At 44.9% G+C, this 16,751-nt stretch overlaps 3 protein-coding genes across 3 annotated transcripts; 1 reads left to right on the top strand and 2 right to left on the bottom strand.

The window, feature by feature from the left end:
• Positions 1-4,329: 4,329 nt before the first annotated feature.
• Positions 4,330-5,367, top strand: LOC109745709 (protein STRICTOSIDINE SYNTHASE-LIKE 10-like). The gene has a single exon (XM_020304825.4). The coding sequence runs from the start codon at positions 4,330-4,332 to the stop codon at positions 5,365-5,367; it is 1,038 nt and encodes a 345-aa protein (XP_020160414.1).
• An 845-nt stretch (positions 5,368-6,212) lies between these two features.
• LOC109745711 (cystathionine beta-lyase, chloroplastic) lies at positions 6,213-10,587 on the bottom strand. Its single transcript, XM_020304828.4, has 12 exons — positions 9,689-10,587; positions 9,478-9,590; positions 8,620-8,690; positions 8,434-8,525; positions 8,250-8,337; positions 8,050-8,161; positions 7,847-7,943; positions 7,667-7,748; positions 7,207-7,324; positions 6,933-7,040; positions 6,721-6,823; positions 6,213-6,516 (listed from the first exon to the last, which is right to left on the bottom strand). Exons 1-12 carry the CDS (start codon positions 9,933-9,935, stop codon positions 6,341-6,343), a joined length of 1,407 nt encoding a protein of 468 aa, XP_020160417.1. The 5' UTR covers positions 9,936-10,587; the 3' UTR covers positions 6,213-6,340.
• Positions 10,588-11,962: 1,375 nt separating this feature from the next.
• Positions 11,963-14,854, bottom strand: LOC109745710 (GDP-fucose transporter 1). The gene is made up of 2 exons (XM_045230908.2): positions 14,618-14,854; positions 11,963-13,267 (listed from the first exon to the last, which is right to left on the bottom strand). Exon 2 carries the CDS (start codon positions 13,251-13,253, stop codon positions 12,225-12,227), a length of 1,029 nt encoding a protein of 342 aa, XP_045086843.1. The 5' UTR covers positions 13,254-13,267; positions 14,618-14,854; the 3' UTR covers positions 11,963-12,224.
• Between the last annotated feature and the right edge of the window lie 1,897 nt (positions 14,855-16,751).

Raw genomic sequence — 16,751 nt, 5'->3', positions numbered from 1 at the left:
AAAACTATAAAAACCGTTAGAGAAACGAAAATATGGGTAAAACAACAGAATAAACAGGAAGGAAATAAATGTAGTATTACTTAACTCATTACGTAGGTAGGTTTAGCATTTTTGAACAAAAAATTGTCAACAAAGATGATAAAGTTTGTTATTTTTATTTCTTTTTTCTTTACAATCAAACCCATTTTGTATAATTTGTTAGAGAAAATTGCATGACCATTTTCTAAAACAGGTTCATGGTACAAAAAGTAACTGTGAAACACAAGGAAAAATATGAAAACATTTAAAAATGAAAAGACTACTCCCTCCGTTTTTAAATATAAGTTTTTCTAGAGATTTCAATACATGTAGTCCGTATTGAAATCTTTAAAAAAACTTATATTTAGAAACGGAGGGAGTCTAAAATAAAAAGGGAATACAATTCAAATTGGTCAAAAAAAATCGGAATTGTTGGACAGCAAGAATATGGACTCGGGCTCAAGCCATATTATATGGTGAACTTTTTAAATATAGACTAAAGTATTTTAGACACATACTGAACCCTTTATTCATAAATCATGAAGTCTTTTTAAGTAGTTTTTTTCATTTTACTAGATTCTTATATATTGAAAGTCCTAAAAAAGATCAAAACAGACGGCTTTTTGGAAGAAAACCGATTGAAAAACCAAACTAACAAAAGAAAACTGGTCGATAGAGCGTGGCAGCGTATCGACAGAATGAGCTGGGGCCTATTACGCATATACCTGCATGGAGGCTCATCTACTTGACACTCACGAGCGTCAAGCAGGAGGTCTCTCTTTCAAAGGGATCCTTCGTGTTGGTTTAAGAATGCAATGAAAAACCTCAAATGTGTTTCAAAAAAACATCAAATAGTGGTAAAAAGAAACACGCTTCTGTCAATAAAACATATGAATATTCTGACAATGGATTGATTAAGGTAATGCAGATTATAGCTAAAAGCCCAGATTTCTGTTGATGCGATGTGCCATGTCAAACATACTTGTAAGTAAACAAGGATTTTCGTGGCCCACCACGGTGCTAAAATACAAAGCCTCAGAAAGTTGTCAATGGACGACAACACGATTATGCTGCATAATTTTTTTGGAGGTCTGTGAGAAATTTTTGAACGATTATTTAAATTATTTTAAAGATCGTGAGTAGCCTGTATTGACTTTTCGGAAGTTCATTCCTAAATTTTGGAAGTTCATAAATTTTATTAGAAGATCATGATATAAGTCTGTCCAAACATGTTCACTATTTCTGAAAGCTCATAAACATTTGTTTGACAGTTCATAAAAAACTTGAATTTCATTCCCAAAGTGTTGATATTTTTTGTTCAAGTCTCGGAAAACGTTTGTGAGTTTGAAAAAGTCTTTATGGAATTTTTGAATTGTTATTCTGATTATTTTAAAGTTCATGAAAAGTGTGTATCGATTTTTTAGAATTTCATGCTAAAGTTCATAAAAATCATTACAAGTGCATAGTATAAGGTTTTCTAAATTTGTTCTCGGTTTCTAAACACAAAAACTTGAAATGTCATTTCCAAAGTGTTGAATTATTTGGAAGTCCCATAAAATTGTAGAAACTTCATTGATTCATCTGTGTATGTGTGTACAACGGCATGCTCAACCAGTGTTGTTCTACAAGGGAAAGTAGGAAGAGGTTTCCAACATCACTCTTCTCTGATGGTTCATCGAAAAGGGAAAGTATAAGATTAACCCTATGCTATCCATGGAATATGTTATTGTGATTAAAATGTTGATGTCACTCCTTACAAAAAAAGTATCAGAAAAAATGATAAAGTTTCTAATTTTATTTTTTATTTCTTTACAATCAAATTTTTTTGTATAATTTGTTGAAAAAAGAATTAAATGAGCATTTTTTAACATAATTTCATAGTAGAATATTTAATTGTGAAACAGAAGCAAAAATAAAAATAAAATAAATAAAATATTTTAAACATGAAATAACTCTAAATAAAATAAAAGGGGAATAAATTCAAATTGGTTAAAAATATTCTTGCTGTTCTTGCGGTTTTGATTATTTTACCCCTTCTGAGTAGCTGATTGGCTTCATGGTTCTGCTCTGTGGAGTCTGTCATCCTCTTTCCATCCCACACCGATTGGATATGTCCATCAACTAGAGCATGGGGGTAATCTCAGTTTGTCCATGCTTGATTTGGAGGTGTTCACACCTCACACCCTGTTGGAAAATCAGGATTGCTCTGTCATCTGTCATGCCCTCCACGGCATTAGAAGTTGGGTCCATCTCTAAATGTAGTCGTGAGTGGTTTCATTGGGCTCTTGCACACATGGCATTAGTTCCTGGTAACTTCGGGGCGTTTGTATGTGCCCTCAAAATTCTTGAAAAACACATCCTCCAGCTCTCTGTAGGTATAAATGTTGTTCTCCAGCATATTGTTAAGACATCCCCAATTTGATCCTTGTAGGTATAGAGAGGGTTCCACATAGCGACGTTCTCTTTGCCCCGTCCAATACGCACGACCACTAGATAGTCAGAAAGCCAAGTTTCGGGCTTTGTGTTTCCATCACATTTCATGTTTCCCAACCCATCCAGAATCGGTCGGGGACAGGGGTTGTACGGAATTGCTTACTGAAGCATAATGGGCCTGAAGATCCCGATCCACTCAGCCTGTCATGCTCCACTTCATTCCTCGCGGCTCGTGCGTGATCTACATGGTTTTGTACCAAGGTTCCACATGCATCATAATGCGGGTCATCTCGTTGGTGCGGAGAATCAACCCATCTCCTGGGTGAATCCCACGACGTCATTATATCTACGAGGTTGGTCATCCCCTCCTCTGTGTGGGTGGTCATCCTGCCGGCGGGGACAACCACCCCCGATTGCGAGGCAAATCATCATGACGTCGGGGGTAATCATCATGATGACATGGAGAATCATCACATCGACGAGAAGGATTCCTCTTTCTTCGTGGAAAGTAACCGTCTCGACCGCGGGGAGCATCTCTATGCCCCTGCGGCGTGACGTCATCACGGTGCCAAGGAGAATCCACTCGGCGCCATGGTGAAGGATCATCACGCGACTGAGGAGGGTCATCTCGGCGACGCGGCAATGGCTCACGCCAAGCCACCTCCCGACTGTCAGCATTGTGACCGTCCAATTGTTGAGGATGCGATGAAGCCATGGTTAGCATCCGGCTCTGGGTTCCACCAGGAACCCGGCTACGAGAAGCCAACCGGTCACAAGACTGAGAAATCAGCGTGTTCTGCGCGACTGCAGCCTTCAGGTAGTTTGAGACCTATCGAAGCCAGCCGGTCACAAGACTGAGAAATCAGCGTGTTCTGCGACTGCAGCCTTCAGGTAGTTTGAGACCTATCGAAGCCAGCCGGTCACAAGACTGAGAAATCAGCGTGTTCTGCGACTGCGGCCTTCAGGTAGTTTGAGACCTATCGAAGCCAGCCGGTCACAAGACTGAGAAATCAGCGTGTTCTGCGCGACTGCAGCCTTCAGGTAGTTTGAGACCTATCGAAGCCAGCCGGTCACAAGACTGAGAAATCAGCATGTTCTGCGCGACTGCAGCTTTCAGGTAGTTTGAGACCTGTCGAATTTCTTCAGCTATGACTCCGTCTCTAGGTTATTGGACCGGCTCTGGCAATCTCGTCGCAGCCGAGACATTTTCAGTCGGGGTGTGAAGGACTCAAAGATCACTGGTTTCTCCGACTACAAAGTTATTGTTGATTTCACGCCCATGTCGAATGACATATCAAGCCGGCTGCTGATGTTGCTCAAGTATGTTTTAGAAAATGGTAATCATATATTTCCAAAATATTGAGCATGTATATAACAAATGTTCCTGATGTGTGCAAAAAAAGTACAGTGTGTATGAAAAAAAGTAGACATCAAAACAACATAAGTTTTAAACAAATGTTAATCATGAAATTGACATTTTCTAAAAATAAGTTCACAGTACAAAAAGTAACTGTGAACACAAGGAAAATAAAAACATTTAAAAATGAAAAGATAACTCCCTCCGTTTCTAAATATTAGTTTTTTTAGAGATAAATATAAGCCCTCTAAAAAGACTTATATTTAGAAACGGAGGAAATATAAAAGAAAAAGGGAATACAATTCAAATTGGTCAAAGAATCGGAATTGCTGGACGACAAGAATATGAACTCGGGCTCCCGCCGTCAGTGGTTGACACGGAGAAGGAAGGCCGACTAATGCAGGCACTCGGACACTCCATCGCTATAAGAAGAGAGGCACCAAAGGAACCAGGGCATCAATCAATCCATCGAGGCAACACCAATCGATCAGAAACATCATCGCCAACGAGGGCAAGTCAAGATGGCGAGCGGCAGGAGGGATCTCGCCGCGGCGACGATCGCGCTAGCCGTGCTGCTCGTGCTCTTCTTGCCTAGCAGCGCCGCCGCCGCCGTCCCCAGCATCGACGCCACGCGGACGCGCCACCTGCCGCTGCGACACGGACTGCTGCGCGGCCCGGAGAGTGTCGCCTTCGACGCCAAAGGCAACGGCCCGTACAGCGGCGTGTCCGACGGCCGCGTGCTTAAGTGGAACGGCGACGCGCTCGGCTGGTCGACGTACACCTACAACCCCGACTACAGCAGCGAGGCGTGCACGGCGTCTCTCCTTCGCCCGGAGACTGCCACCGAGGGCCACTGCGGCCGGCCGCTCGGTCTGCGGTTCCACCTCAAGTCCGGGTACCTCTACGTGGCCGACGCCTACAAGGGACTCATGCGGGTCGCGCCGGGCGGCGGGGAGGCCACTGTGCTTGTCACGGAGGTTGATGGCGTACCTCTCCGCTTCACCAACGGGGTGGACATCGACCAGGTAACCGGCGAGGTCTACTTCACAGACAGCTCCATGAACTTCAATAGGTCGCAACATGAGATGGTCACAAGAACCGGAGACTCGACGGGTCGGCTACTGAGGTATGACCCTCGGACAGGAAAGGCCGTCGTGCTCCAGGCCGACATCACTTACCCCAATGGCCTCGCCATCAGCGCTGATCGAACACATCTTATCATCTCATCGACTGGGCCGTGTAAGCTGCTACGATACTGGATCAAGGGCTCCAAGGCGGGCACCATGGAGCTATTCGCCGACCTCCCAGGCTATCCAGACAATGTGAGGCCCGACAAAAAAGGAGGATATTGGGTGGCACTACACCGTGAGAAAGCTGAGCTCCCCTTCGGCGTTGATAGCCACCTGCTAGCACTGAGGATCGATGCGGACGGAAAAATAATCGAGGAGATGCGGGGACCCAAGAGCGTGAGGCCGACCGAGGTCGTGGAGAGGAAAGGTGGCAGATTGTTCATGGGATCCGTCGAGCTTCACTATGTGTCCGTCGTCACACGCAAATAGATAGATCAATTAGTAGATATATGTGAATTAAGGATTTTTGTAGAACTTACTCTCTTTATTAATGTTATTATTTTATTGTTTTGTCGTATTTTAGTTGTAAAATCTATTTTGGTAAGTCAAGCTTTCTGTTGTTAAGTGGAGATTTCTGTTGGACAATGATGATGTATTTTTTAGTATAACGTATCAAATTATCTTTGTTTAAGCACTATATAGGAAAGTACAGTTGCAAGTTGCAAAGAACCGAAGACACAAAAGGCACTAGCATTGTAGTGATAAATTGCTCACACAAATAAGACGATCTAGAGAGGTTACAAGTTAATACTCACAAAAACGAAAACAATCCAATCTTATACAAAAGGAAAAGGATTTGGTGAGAGAAATCAACTTCGTACACGATTTCATTCAGATCAAGAAAAGTCAGTCAAGTCAGTTCACAGAGAACACAAGACAAAACATGTTGCACAAGAACATCACAGTTCTTAGATACACTACAAAAGAATCGTCACATTATTCTTCACCGCCACACCAATGACCATGAATAATCCAGTCTCCAGATGTATACACAGACTCACCTGCACAGACGAAAAACACCATATACAAAATACACAAGCGCCTACACGGATCGATCCGACGAACCAACTCCTTTTCTCCCCATCAACCAACGGCCATGTCACTCCTTCCTACTTGAGCTACAAAGCCGTCACAATGGCAGCCAAGAAAAATGAACATGGGCAGAACCAAGTATCGATGTTGTGAAGTTTATGAATGTTGCTACTTGTCAGTTGGCCTCAGGGTTTTTCTGTTGAAGCCTATGAGGAACAACACATACAACCGTGGGCTCGTCATTTCAGAAAATACTCGTGCAGAAGTTTATTATTACTGTTGCAGCTTAACAAATGAATCACCAATGCATATCACATCTACAACTTGATTAACTAGAACCCGAAGCGCCATAGTCCAGATTTTGTATGATCTATGCTGGACCGGACCTGAGCGCGTAATCAAGATCAGCTATGAGGTCATCCACATCCTCAATACCCACCGATATCCGTACTAGATCATCAGTCAACCCACGCTCCTCTCGCACCGAGGAAGGGATGCTCGCGTGCGACATGAAGCAGGGCAAGCTTATGAGTGACTTCACACTTCCTGCATCGGCATGTAGATTCAGTGAGCAAGAATGAGCAAAACTGCACAAGGCTCTGAAACTACCTCGAAGACACTAGTATGATAATGGATCAGCTTTGTAGAGGTTTTCTAACTGGAGTATGTTGGATGATAAAATTGATACAGTAGTAAGGTGATTCCTGGAAGGAGGGTGGAGGCGTGGAGCAGGTACAAAAGAATGCTTACCGAAGCTAACTGTTACGTTGAAGTACTTGGTTGTCTCAACAACATGCTTTGAGAGAGACAATGAACCAGTTTGGAAACTGAGGACAGAGCCCGCTCCCTTTGCCTGCACAGGAAGCAAATGCAAGAACATATTAGAAAGTGTTCTGGAAGACCTGAAGGCTGGAGAATCACTAAAGCTGCTTAATGCAGCCAACATGAAAACCGGTAAGCACCTGAGAGTAGTGTAAAGATCGGCCAGGATGATCAGGAAGTCCAGCATAATTCACTTGCTTGACCCTTGGATGAGAAGCTAAGAATTCAGCAATCTTCTGGGCATTATCCTACCAATAATAAAGTCAACATCAGCGTCCTAAGAAAATGTCCATAACAAATGAAATGAATCAGAACTATACGAAGTTGCTAGCAGCATTTTATGAACCCTCAAAAAATTTCAAAAACCAATATGTAGTACAGCAAACAAGTTATTTTATCACAACAAAGTTCCACCTGTTGCTTTTCCACCCGTAAGGCCATGGTTTTGATCCCTCTCAAGCAAAGCCAACAATCAAAAGGTGCCAAACCAGAACCTTCAGCGTTTTGTAGAAATGCAATCTCCTTAGCCAAGCTGTTAGCAGTTGGAACAAGTATTAATTTGAGAGATCATAGCTATTTCAACTAACTCTATAAATTTGAAGGAGCATTTAGTAGCCATATTCAGTAAGAAACAGAGAAACAGCCTGTTAGTGTTTAAGCCAGCAGCTCAGAAGCATTCATGTCACACAGTAATTAACAGGGAACAGGTAATAGAGTTTATTTGGAAAAAAATGGTAGCAAGAAGTAGCGTTTACCAGGGACACAGACACGTAACTATGATTATATTATACAAACATTCAAGGATGAAAAATATTTATAATTCAAAAGAGTCAGCATGGTTATTAGTGATGACAAAGATGACCCAAGAACAGACCTTTCACCCTTTACAGCAAGAATTCCAGCCATAAGATCACTGTGTCCAGCTATAAATTTGGTAGCTGAGTGCATCACAATATCTACACATAAGACAATAGATTGTCGTGAATTAGACTAAAATAATATGCATGAGATGATATGGTGTTGTTTTTATTTAAGTGATTAAATGATTCTATACCTGCTCCAAGTTCTATAGGCCAGGATAGCACTGGAGACATGATACTGTTGTCCACCAAAACAAGTGCACCATGAGAATGAGCTATCTCTGAGATTTTCTGTGAAGTACAAAAAACACTGGAGAGGGTAAGAATGTTACCTAAGAGTGTGTATCTGGATTAATCAAAAAACACTGGACTGAAATACATACATCAACACCATTACCTTTATATCAGTAATTTGTTGACGAGGATTGGTGGGACTTTCAAGCCAAACTAGTCTAGTCAAGGGTCCGATTGCAGCAGTCACGTCGTTAATTTTAGTTGTATCGACCCGTCTATCATGTCACAATGCATATGATACTTGTAAGTGAGCGAGAGAAAAACAGCAAGAGAATGGTTCCACTAAAAAAAGGAAGAACTAACTTTACTACAATTCCATTTCTTGGGACAACTTGTGAGAGCAGACGATCAGAGCCACCATATATGTCCTCTCCAGCAACTATTTCTTGTCCTAAGAATTGTGCGTTTGACCAATGAATTCATTAAGTGCATACAACGATAATAGGCCTGAAATACGATCGTAAGAAAGTAAATGTCAGCCACTTACCAGCCTGAAGGAGGTGTGTTACTGCAGCCAGTGATGCCATCCCACTAGTGAAGCAGAATGCTTGGTCTGCCTTCTCGAGCTTAGCCATAAGGCTGAATGTGTGATAAAATTTATCAATACCACTGAACAATGGATATATTTACACCGCATACAGTAAATAAAAATAAGCAGTAGACTGAGAGTGACCTCTGGAGAACATCACGAGTAGGGTTGCCACTTCTAGTATAATCATAAGCTCCATTAACGGTTGCTGAAGGCTGGAAAGTAACATTTAGGGGTAAGCTACTAGGAAACAAGGGTGCAAACTATGGGCCAGACTAAACTAGGTATACACTATAGTTCTTCAGTCAAACCGAATAACAACTGTTCCAAGACAATTTAACAGTAGTGATATTTTCATACTACAATTCCTATATAAATAAAAATATGATGATAAGGAAAAATGTGTCAAGTTCATTCAGTAGTTAGACCGTAGCATTGTTTCGAGGGACAAACAAGAAAAAGATGTAATTAACAAAATCAAGATAAGATACGATGAATTACTACAACTAGGTAATTCGGTTTGCCAACTAAAATTTCAGCAACCCGGTATACATGATGGGTAACATTTAAGCACAATGTCTCCTCTGGTCTGGTCTACTAGAATTCTTCAGACTTCCAGGCGATTGAGATTTGTCTTACAAAATGATTAACAATCAAACAATTGCAACCAACCAAAAGGTTCCAGACATGCTTGAGAACTCAATTCCAAACGATAGAAATGCACCAAACCGCTAAACTGCCAACCGTTTAGGCTTGGTACCACCAGCACCTCCTAATATGAAATATCATCATCATAACTAGTACTCCTCCGTATACGCAAAAAAAAAAACCAGTACTCCTCCGTAAAGAAATATAAGAGCGTTTAGATCATGCTCTTATATTTCTTTACTGAGGGAGTAACAATGTGCTCTCAAACAGCAATAAAGCACATTGAGAAAGCATTGATGGAATTTACTTCTACACAGTTGCCAGATGCCACCATCTGTTGGCAACCCTAGTTACCTGCTTGAAGGTGGCCGTCTGGTACAGCGGCGTGCTGAGAGCCCCATACTTGTCGAACGAGTTCTCGAAGCTGGTCAGTATCGTGGCCACGCTCGGCTCCTTCCTCTCCAAACCTAGAATCACAAAACATTACACACTAATTCCACCAGAGAGCACAAGGCCCCATCTTATCTTATACGTACAAATCCAAGCTAAACCCGCTCAAACCCACCGTCGCCCGAGGACTCGACGGCCCCAAGCGCCTCCAACGAGACCGCGGACGCGCTCAGGTCGCGCTCGGAGTCGCCGGAGGGCCCGGCGATCGCCGCCGGGGCCGCCGCCATGCGGTGGGCGAGCGCGAGGCGCGGGTAGGCGGGGCGGGGCGTATGGGCGGAGCTGGGGCTAGGGTTTGGGCACGGGAGGGAGGAGGGCGGGCTGGAGTGGAGGAGGAAGAGGCGGGTGGCGGCGGCGGCGGCCATGGTTGGACAGAGTGGGGAAGCGGGAGCTGGTTTGATAGCGAAGTGGCACCGGGTCGGGAGGGCTGACGGGTGGGGTATTGTGGTCAGTGGGACGGATCATTGATGCTTTTGAGGATTTGGGTATCGCGTCTAGATTCATTGGATCGGCTTTTCAGTTGGCTCACGGGTAAAATGGGCTGCGCGGGTGCGCGTACCGTGCACGATCGGTTTTGGTGAGAATGCAAAAAAAAAAAAAAAAAAAAAAAACGGTTTTGGGGAACTTCCCTAAAAAAAAACCTTTTTGATACCACCTGCTGACCAATTTGCTCATGTTTAATTGTATACCCTCTCCGTTCACAAATATACGATATTTTGAATATTTTAATATGAACTACATATGAATCAATATAGACACGTCTTAGTGTGTTTGTTCGCTTATTTCAGTCTGTATGTAGTCTACGTTAAAATATCCTTTTTTTAGGAAGGACATCATGGCTAGCTTTATTGAAAATCAAAATAGGTTTACATCTCTAAAACATCTTATATCTGTGATTGGAGGGAGTAATTAACATAACACTTCGTTTCCATATCATTATTCTTTATATGTGCATCCCCGTTGCGACCTGCTAACAAGGCACAAATTATGTGCCTCCGCTCAGGGGTGATAAACCCTGCTTTCGCAGCCATGCAAGTTTTCCTACATTTTGTATCGTGTTCCCAGATTTCAGTCGATGGGAGGGTGCAAAGTATATAAAGTTGTATTAAAGCTGCGTCAATTAATTTGGAGGAATATTAGATTAACAAACCACTAGGTCTTATGACCAAAAGCTCAACATGTTATGACGAAACTAGGAGTATTATATTTGAGTCTTTGGTCATAAGTCTTATACTCACTGCGATATATACAATTACGATATGATACAACCTCTAGTGGCTAGGAGGAAAATATGTACCATAATGGTAAACTAGATATCCACTATTAAAGATTATTGGGTGCTACAAAAGATTCTTAGAGATTCTAGAGACACTGCTCTACTTTCAAACTTGTTGATCCCAAAAGGATCTTGCAATAAATAAATGATTTTCCAGGACTAAAGGATACTTTCAAACTTGTTGGAGGAGAGATGCTCATCCACCTAGACATAAACCTGATGTGGCATCTCTTATAGTCCACCTACGTCACTCTATTGTACTTGCTATAAGAGGTAAGATGTAAGGATACTTTAAATATGTTTGTTTCTAAAAATTGTCACTTTGTTACAACTAGGGGATAGAAAGTGTAATTAACTCTATTGCTTGGAACAATCCAAAAGAAAAAACCCGAAGAAGCACACGATCATCTTTTTGAGAAACACCAAGGCACAACACAGACGCAAAAGACTCGTCACTCACACCATACTCACGCATCACCTACTAATTCAAGACTGACAAAGTCACAAGCGCCTTGTTATCGACGAGAACATCATCTCTGCTGAATGTATAATCCACATTAATAACACACCGAAACGTCAATCATCTCTGCTGAATGTATAATCCTAGCGGGCTAGGGGGCACAAAAACTATCCTAACCATCGACACACGATCATTTGTGAGCCTGAGATTACAAACATCGCCCATTGCCATTGAAACTGAGCAGTGGAGCCCACATGTAAACTTAGTCGTCATGATGTATTCATTTGGACTACTGTCCAGATAGTATTAAGAGCCAGGAAACTCACTTCACTGCAGGTCTGCAGCTAAATATATAAAATGTTCAAAATTATGTACACCGTCACTCCATCAAAGAGACGTACTATGCGACTAAAGTACCAATGCATGAAGCTGACAAGCATAAAAGCAATATATACCATTGTAAAAGAGAGTACTCAGCAATTCTACATCGCCGGAAAAATCACCTCGGGCTTTAAGGCTGAGGTTTGCGCTGCAAATGATTAACCGATACTGCTGTAAACTGTTGAGGTGATTTATCTACCAATAATATGCGGTGTACAGAGTTGTTGCTGCTGCAGACAACAGAGGCTCCTCTATATGAGGAGCGACACTAGACATCACTAAACGACTACATGTTCATGAAAAGGGCAGGTGATTCTAGTAAACAACACAATAGTAGTTGCATAAACAACCGGGAATAAGACGATGGGAACAAAAATACTCCTAGTGTACATGTAACTTGTGATGTGAGTGCGTGCCATTCTTCAACAACAAAATACATCCTGAATTGTCTGTATTGCACAGTTATAACAAGTTTTGAAGACTCGGTGTTTGTTCTAGACGAAAGGACAAAACTGAGTACCTGCTAAACAACATGTATCAGGCATCTGAGTCCTTTGGAGACGAAACTAAGCTTTGCTTCTCCGGATCAAACTCAGCTTCATCATCATCACCACGGCCTTTGTTAGCTACAGCCTCACGATGCGCTGGAGTACTTCCTTTACTTTTGACAGACTGCTGATAGAGTATTCCACCTGCCAGAGTGAAGAGCAAGCAAACCAAACCAAATGCATTTGCGTGCTTGTCCCAGATCATAACATTGATTGCAACTGTCAGGAACTTGTTGACGACCCCCGTCACTGTAAACGCTGTGGCAGAGACCGCTTTCCTTGCCGCAAAACCAAAGAAGCTAATGAGCACCCCGAACACGCAGGACAGCGACACAGCAACAAACGCGTCAAGTTCGAACCAGCCTTGGCCCCTTGATTCAATGGCTCTGAAGACCGACAGGTGCTCCCCCGTCAGAACCCCAAACACGGGGGCCATTAGCAGTGAAAGAAGATTGTTGTAGATCACAAAGCCCCATGTGCTGAGACCCAGGTTAGTCACCATGTGCTTTATGTACACCATTTCAGTAGTTATGGTGATCAGATAAGCAACTGCCCACGAGTATGCTGTGAGGGTGAACCCTGAATCTGTCATCACATAGCCAACTGCGCCTCCCAAGATAATCACCAGGGACAAGAATGTGAGCTTTGAAGGACATGGCTGCTTCCGGAAGGTGGTGTCAGCGAGAGCAACCAGCAGAGGGGTCAAGGATCTGAACACTATAAATGTATCGACATTGGCATGCTTCAGGAGGTGGGTGTTGGTGAATATGGCGAGGTAGAAGACAAGAGCAGCAGGCGCATACTTTTTGGCAATCTGGAAGTTGAAGGGCTCATGGTAGAGGAAACCGAGCTTCCCAAGGCTCCAAACTCCAACCACGGATGTCAAGTATTGTAGGGCAGTGAGGAGGCCAGGGTAGCTGAACTTGGTGATGGCGTACTTGTTAATGATCGCAAGCAAGCTTGAGCATAAAGCATATCCTAAAACGAGGCTGCTTGTCGCATAGGCCGGCTTTGCCATGAGGAAAGATTTATCTGCATGGTAGATACAATGTAAGAAAAGGGAGTCTACAACTAATAAATGTGAAGCATGATGTGATGCACAATGCTGGTAGGGGACTAACAGAAAAACTGCTCTGGAAAACAAGTGCAAAGACTATCTGAATGCATGTGCAGAAATGAAACCATTCATGATTCGTGTGACTTATCTATAATTATTTCCCTAGGCACGTCCATGATTAATTTCTAGGTGGTGAGGCATAGTCCAAATATTCTATCCAATAGAAAATCAAGTAATACAAGAACAATTCTGCAATCAGGCTAATGAGAATATATGACAAAAATGGAACACCTCCTACAATCTACAGGTGAACATCTCAATGAAGGTAAACAGGGATCTCAAATGAAGCCATTAAGGTTAAGAAAGAACTCCAAACAAGTTATTAACATGTACTTGTAGTAGTTTAAGCCAAAAATAACTGACATCAATTTCCTTTGCCCAGATAGGTGACACATGGTGACCATGGCTATTATCAGACATAATAAATACTATGATCTGGAGTGAGATTAAAAGTATGATAATCGATTGCCTATCTCTGAAACAATAATTTATCTGCCAATACAGTTTTGAGAAGTCAAAAGCTAATGAGTGATAAAGCTTTTGCATAAGCATGAAGGGTGTTAATTTAAAAATGATTTGCCTCATTCATATATTTCTTGAAATATCTGAATCCTTTTCGCTTTGACCGGCATGAAAGATATATTGACGGATCTTCTAAAAATACACTCAGCATACATGCTCTACATACAATATGTGAGATTCTACTAATTTCTAGCAACAGGTTGTTCGGTAATTCTACGTCAAGTGACGGAACCAATATGATAAGAGAATCAAATGTGATAAGAGAGTTTGCACGACCGCACATAAGTGAATAATAAAGCAAGTATGTGTTTGCTTCTTGACCTGGAAAATGGGTTTGCTGCATAGAGGACAGACAAAATTAAGGGCTATATAAATTTATGAATCAACAGTTATTTGAATTTCATGTTAAAATACGAATCGGAAATGCTAACACATGCTCATCATGAATCAATTTTCCTTTATATGTCACTAAACAAGCTCCACACTACATATTTAAGATGCAAAACCAAATATGATAAAAGACATACCAACAAGAAACAGACGCCCAGATGGACAGTTTACTCGGCAAGTTCGGGTTATCTGATAAAACTAAGATTCCGAATGTACATGAACCTCAGGTGCTAGTTTCTAGGGTTTTACCGAAATGGGGAACAAAAATAAATCAGACAAGTAACCGAGGAAGGGGTGGGGTTGGGGGGGGGGGGGGGGGGGGGGGGGGGGCGTAAATAGTGGAGAAGACTCACCTTGAGACGCTCCGCTGGCGCCGTTCTCGGCCGCTGACGGGATGGCCTGCTCTCGGCGGAGGCGGGGTCGAGGGTGGAGGGGGGCGGTGGCAGGGAACCAGGGAGGGCGGGCGGAGCGAGGCGGATCGGGGCCACGGCGGAGAGGTGCGGGCGCCGGGGCTTGGCCGCCGGCGTCGCCTTCCGGGCCCACGGACGGAGTGGGGCGGGGGCAGGGGCACGGCGGCGAGGGGCGGGCGGCCGGGGTCGCGGACCGGGGGGGGGGGGGGGGGGGGGGGGTGGTAATTTTTCTTTCACCCAGGAACTTTATTGACTAAAACATGTTCTTGTTAAGTATGGAGTGCAATTCAGCACACCCGCGGAACCGGATCCTTTAAGAGCATCTTCAGCCGCGCCCCAACAAGGCCTCCCAGGCGATTTTTCGGCCGCCGGCGAAAAATAAGGCCCAGTCGCGCTCCAAGGGCCCAATTTTTGTCGGCTCGGGCCGAAATTGGCGCCGGCGGACCCAACCCGAACCCGGCGCGCTGGGAGGCGCTCGGGGGCGCCGGGCGAATCGTTTTTGGCATGAAGAGCCGCGGGCCCCCCTTGCCAGCGACTCGACTCTCTTCTCGCCGCTTCGTCGTCCTCATCGCCTCGTTTCCCGCGGCGAATCAATGCCAAAGCTGCGCGCGCTGCCGCGCCGGTCAGCCCGAGGCGACGAACGGCGTCGTGCCCTCCGGCAGGCTCAACTCCGAGGGTCGGCGCCGGTGGTGGGTCGTGCCCGGCCGCGCCTCGAGTACCCCTCTCCCCCGTCCTTCTCACGCCGCCGTGGGAGCTCCTAGACGCCGAGGCGCATGGAGCGGCGCGGGGCGTCCTCCTCCTCGTCCGGCCGCTCGTCCGGCTCTCCCTGCCTCCGCCCCGTCAAGCCGGACCCCAGGACACGCCTGTCAGCGCGCGCACCCGCAGCTCCGGCGTCCGCATCGGCGACTCCACCCCCCCTCCGGCCGCTTCGTCCTCGTCGAGCCCAAGCCGGAGCCCGGCCTCCCCCCGGAGTACGAGGAGATAGCCTGGCGCGGCTTCTCCGACGAGGAGGCCCTACAGTGGGCGCGGGACGACTACTACCGCGACGAGATGGTCCGGCAGCGCCGGGCCCTGGAGGAGATAGAAGCCCGCAAACGTGGGCGCGAGGACGAGCACGGCGTCGTGATCCTCGACAGCGACGACCACGAGGACGCCCCCGGACCGTCCAACCCGCCGCGCCAACCAGGGAAGGGATGCAGCAGGGACGGCGGCGACGACGACGACGACGGCGGCGGCGGCGACTACACGCGGTTCTACAGCCTCCTCGGCATGTAGAACTGCAACGGCGGGCGGCGAGGAGCGGTGAGGGAGACGGCGAGGAGCGGCGATGGAGAGGAGCAGCCCCTAGTAGTTTTTTTGTATATGTTTAAATTTGAACGAACTCGCCGATGTTTGCGTTAAATTTGAGCCGTGTTTGCGCCGTATTTAAGTTTTTTAAAAAAACGTGGGCGCCGCGACTGGGGGCATCACGCCCCCAGCGCGCGGTTTAGCGCTGGTGCGCCCCCAGGGGCGATTTTTAGCCCCTCCTGGGGGGCCAACGGCTGGAGATGCTCTAACATTGATAAGGAATGTTAGGGAAACTACAGTACCCTAACTTCCCTTCTTTCTATCCATATGATTAAGGTTAAAATAACTTAAATTAATTTATAAATTGATGATCTATTGTGTACATTTATAGTAATTACATATAAACAAATTGATGGTGAAATAAAATTAATTTTGAATTGTTTATATCTACACTAAATGCCAACAATAAACAACCCGCTAACTACCTACTAACAATTCCTAACTTTCCTTCTTTATTTTACACTAGACTAGCACTGTGGCACCGTGACCTTCCTTCTGAATGTTAGAGGATCCGGCTCCCCCGCGGTACGGACAACACATTCCGAAAATGAGTTTCAAAACCATGGTGGTTGAAGCCACTCCATTGATACTCTTCTCCTTCCTCCCTTCCCGCGTCGCCCTCGCGTGGCGACAGGGAGGGAACCCTAGATCGTGCCGCCGGTCTCCCCTCCCCTCCTTCTCCCTCGCCGCCGCCAGGGGTCTGGCCGGGCAAAGGCCGGTCGGCACTGGC

The sequence above is a fragment of the Aegilops tauschii genome, chromosome 7 (genome assembly GCF_002575655.3).
Source record: "Aegilops tauschii subsp. strangulata cultivar AL8/78 chromosome 7, Aet v6.0, whole genome shotgun sequence".
NCBI lineage: Eukaryota > Viridiplantae > Streptophyta > Magnoliopsida > Poales > Poaceae > Aegilops > Aegilops tauschii.
This window is presented reverse-complemented; position numbering and strand designations above follow the sequence as displayed.

Bases quoted from the DNA above. Each gene is read 5' to 3' on its own strand.
- LOC109745710 (XM_045230908.2), bottom strand. From the start codon at position 13,253: ATGGCAAAGCCGGCCTATGCGACAAGCAGCCTCGTTTTAGGATATGCT.
- LOC109745711 (XM_020304828.4), bottom strand. From the start codon at position 9,935: ATGGCCGCCGCCGCCGCCACCCGCCTCTTCCTCCTCCACTCCAGCCCG. The intron at 8,162-8,249 runs GTTAGTTCTTCC...GTGACATGATAG, and splicing joins AGAAATGGAATTGTAGTAAA to ACGGGTCGATACAACTAAAA. The intron at 7,749-7,846 runs GTATAGAATCAT...TCTTATGTGTAG, and splicing joins GCCTATAGAACTTGGAGCAG to ATATTGTGATGCACTCAGCT.
- LOC109745709 (XM_020304825.4), top strand. From the start codon at position 4,330: ATGGCGAGCGGCAGGAGGGATCTCGCCGCGGCGACGATCGCGCTAGCC.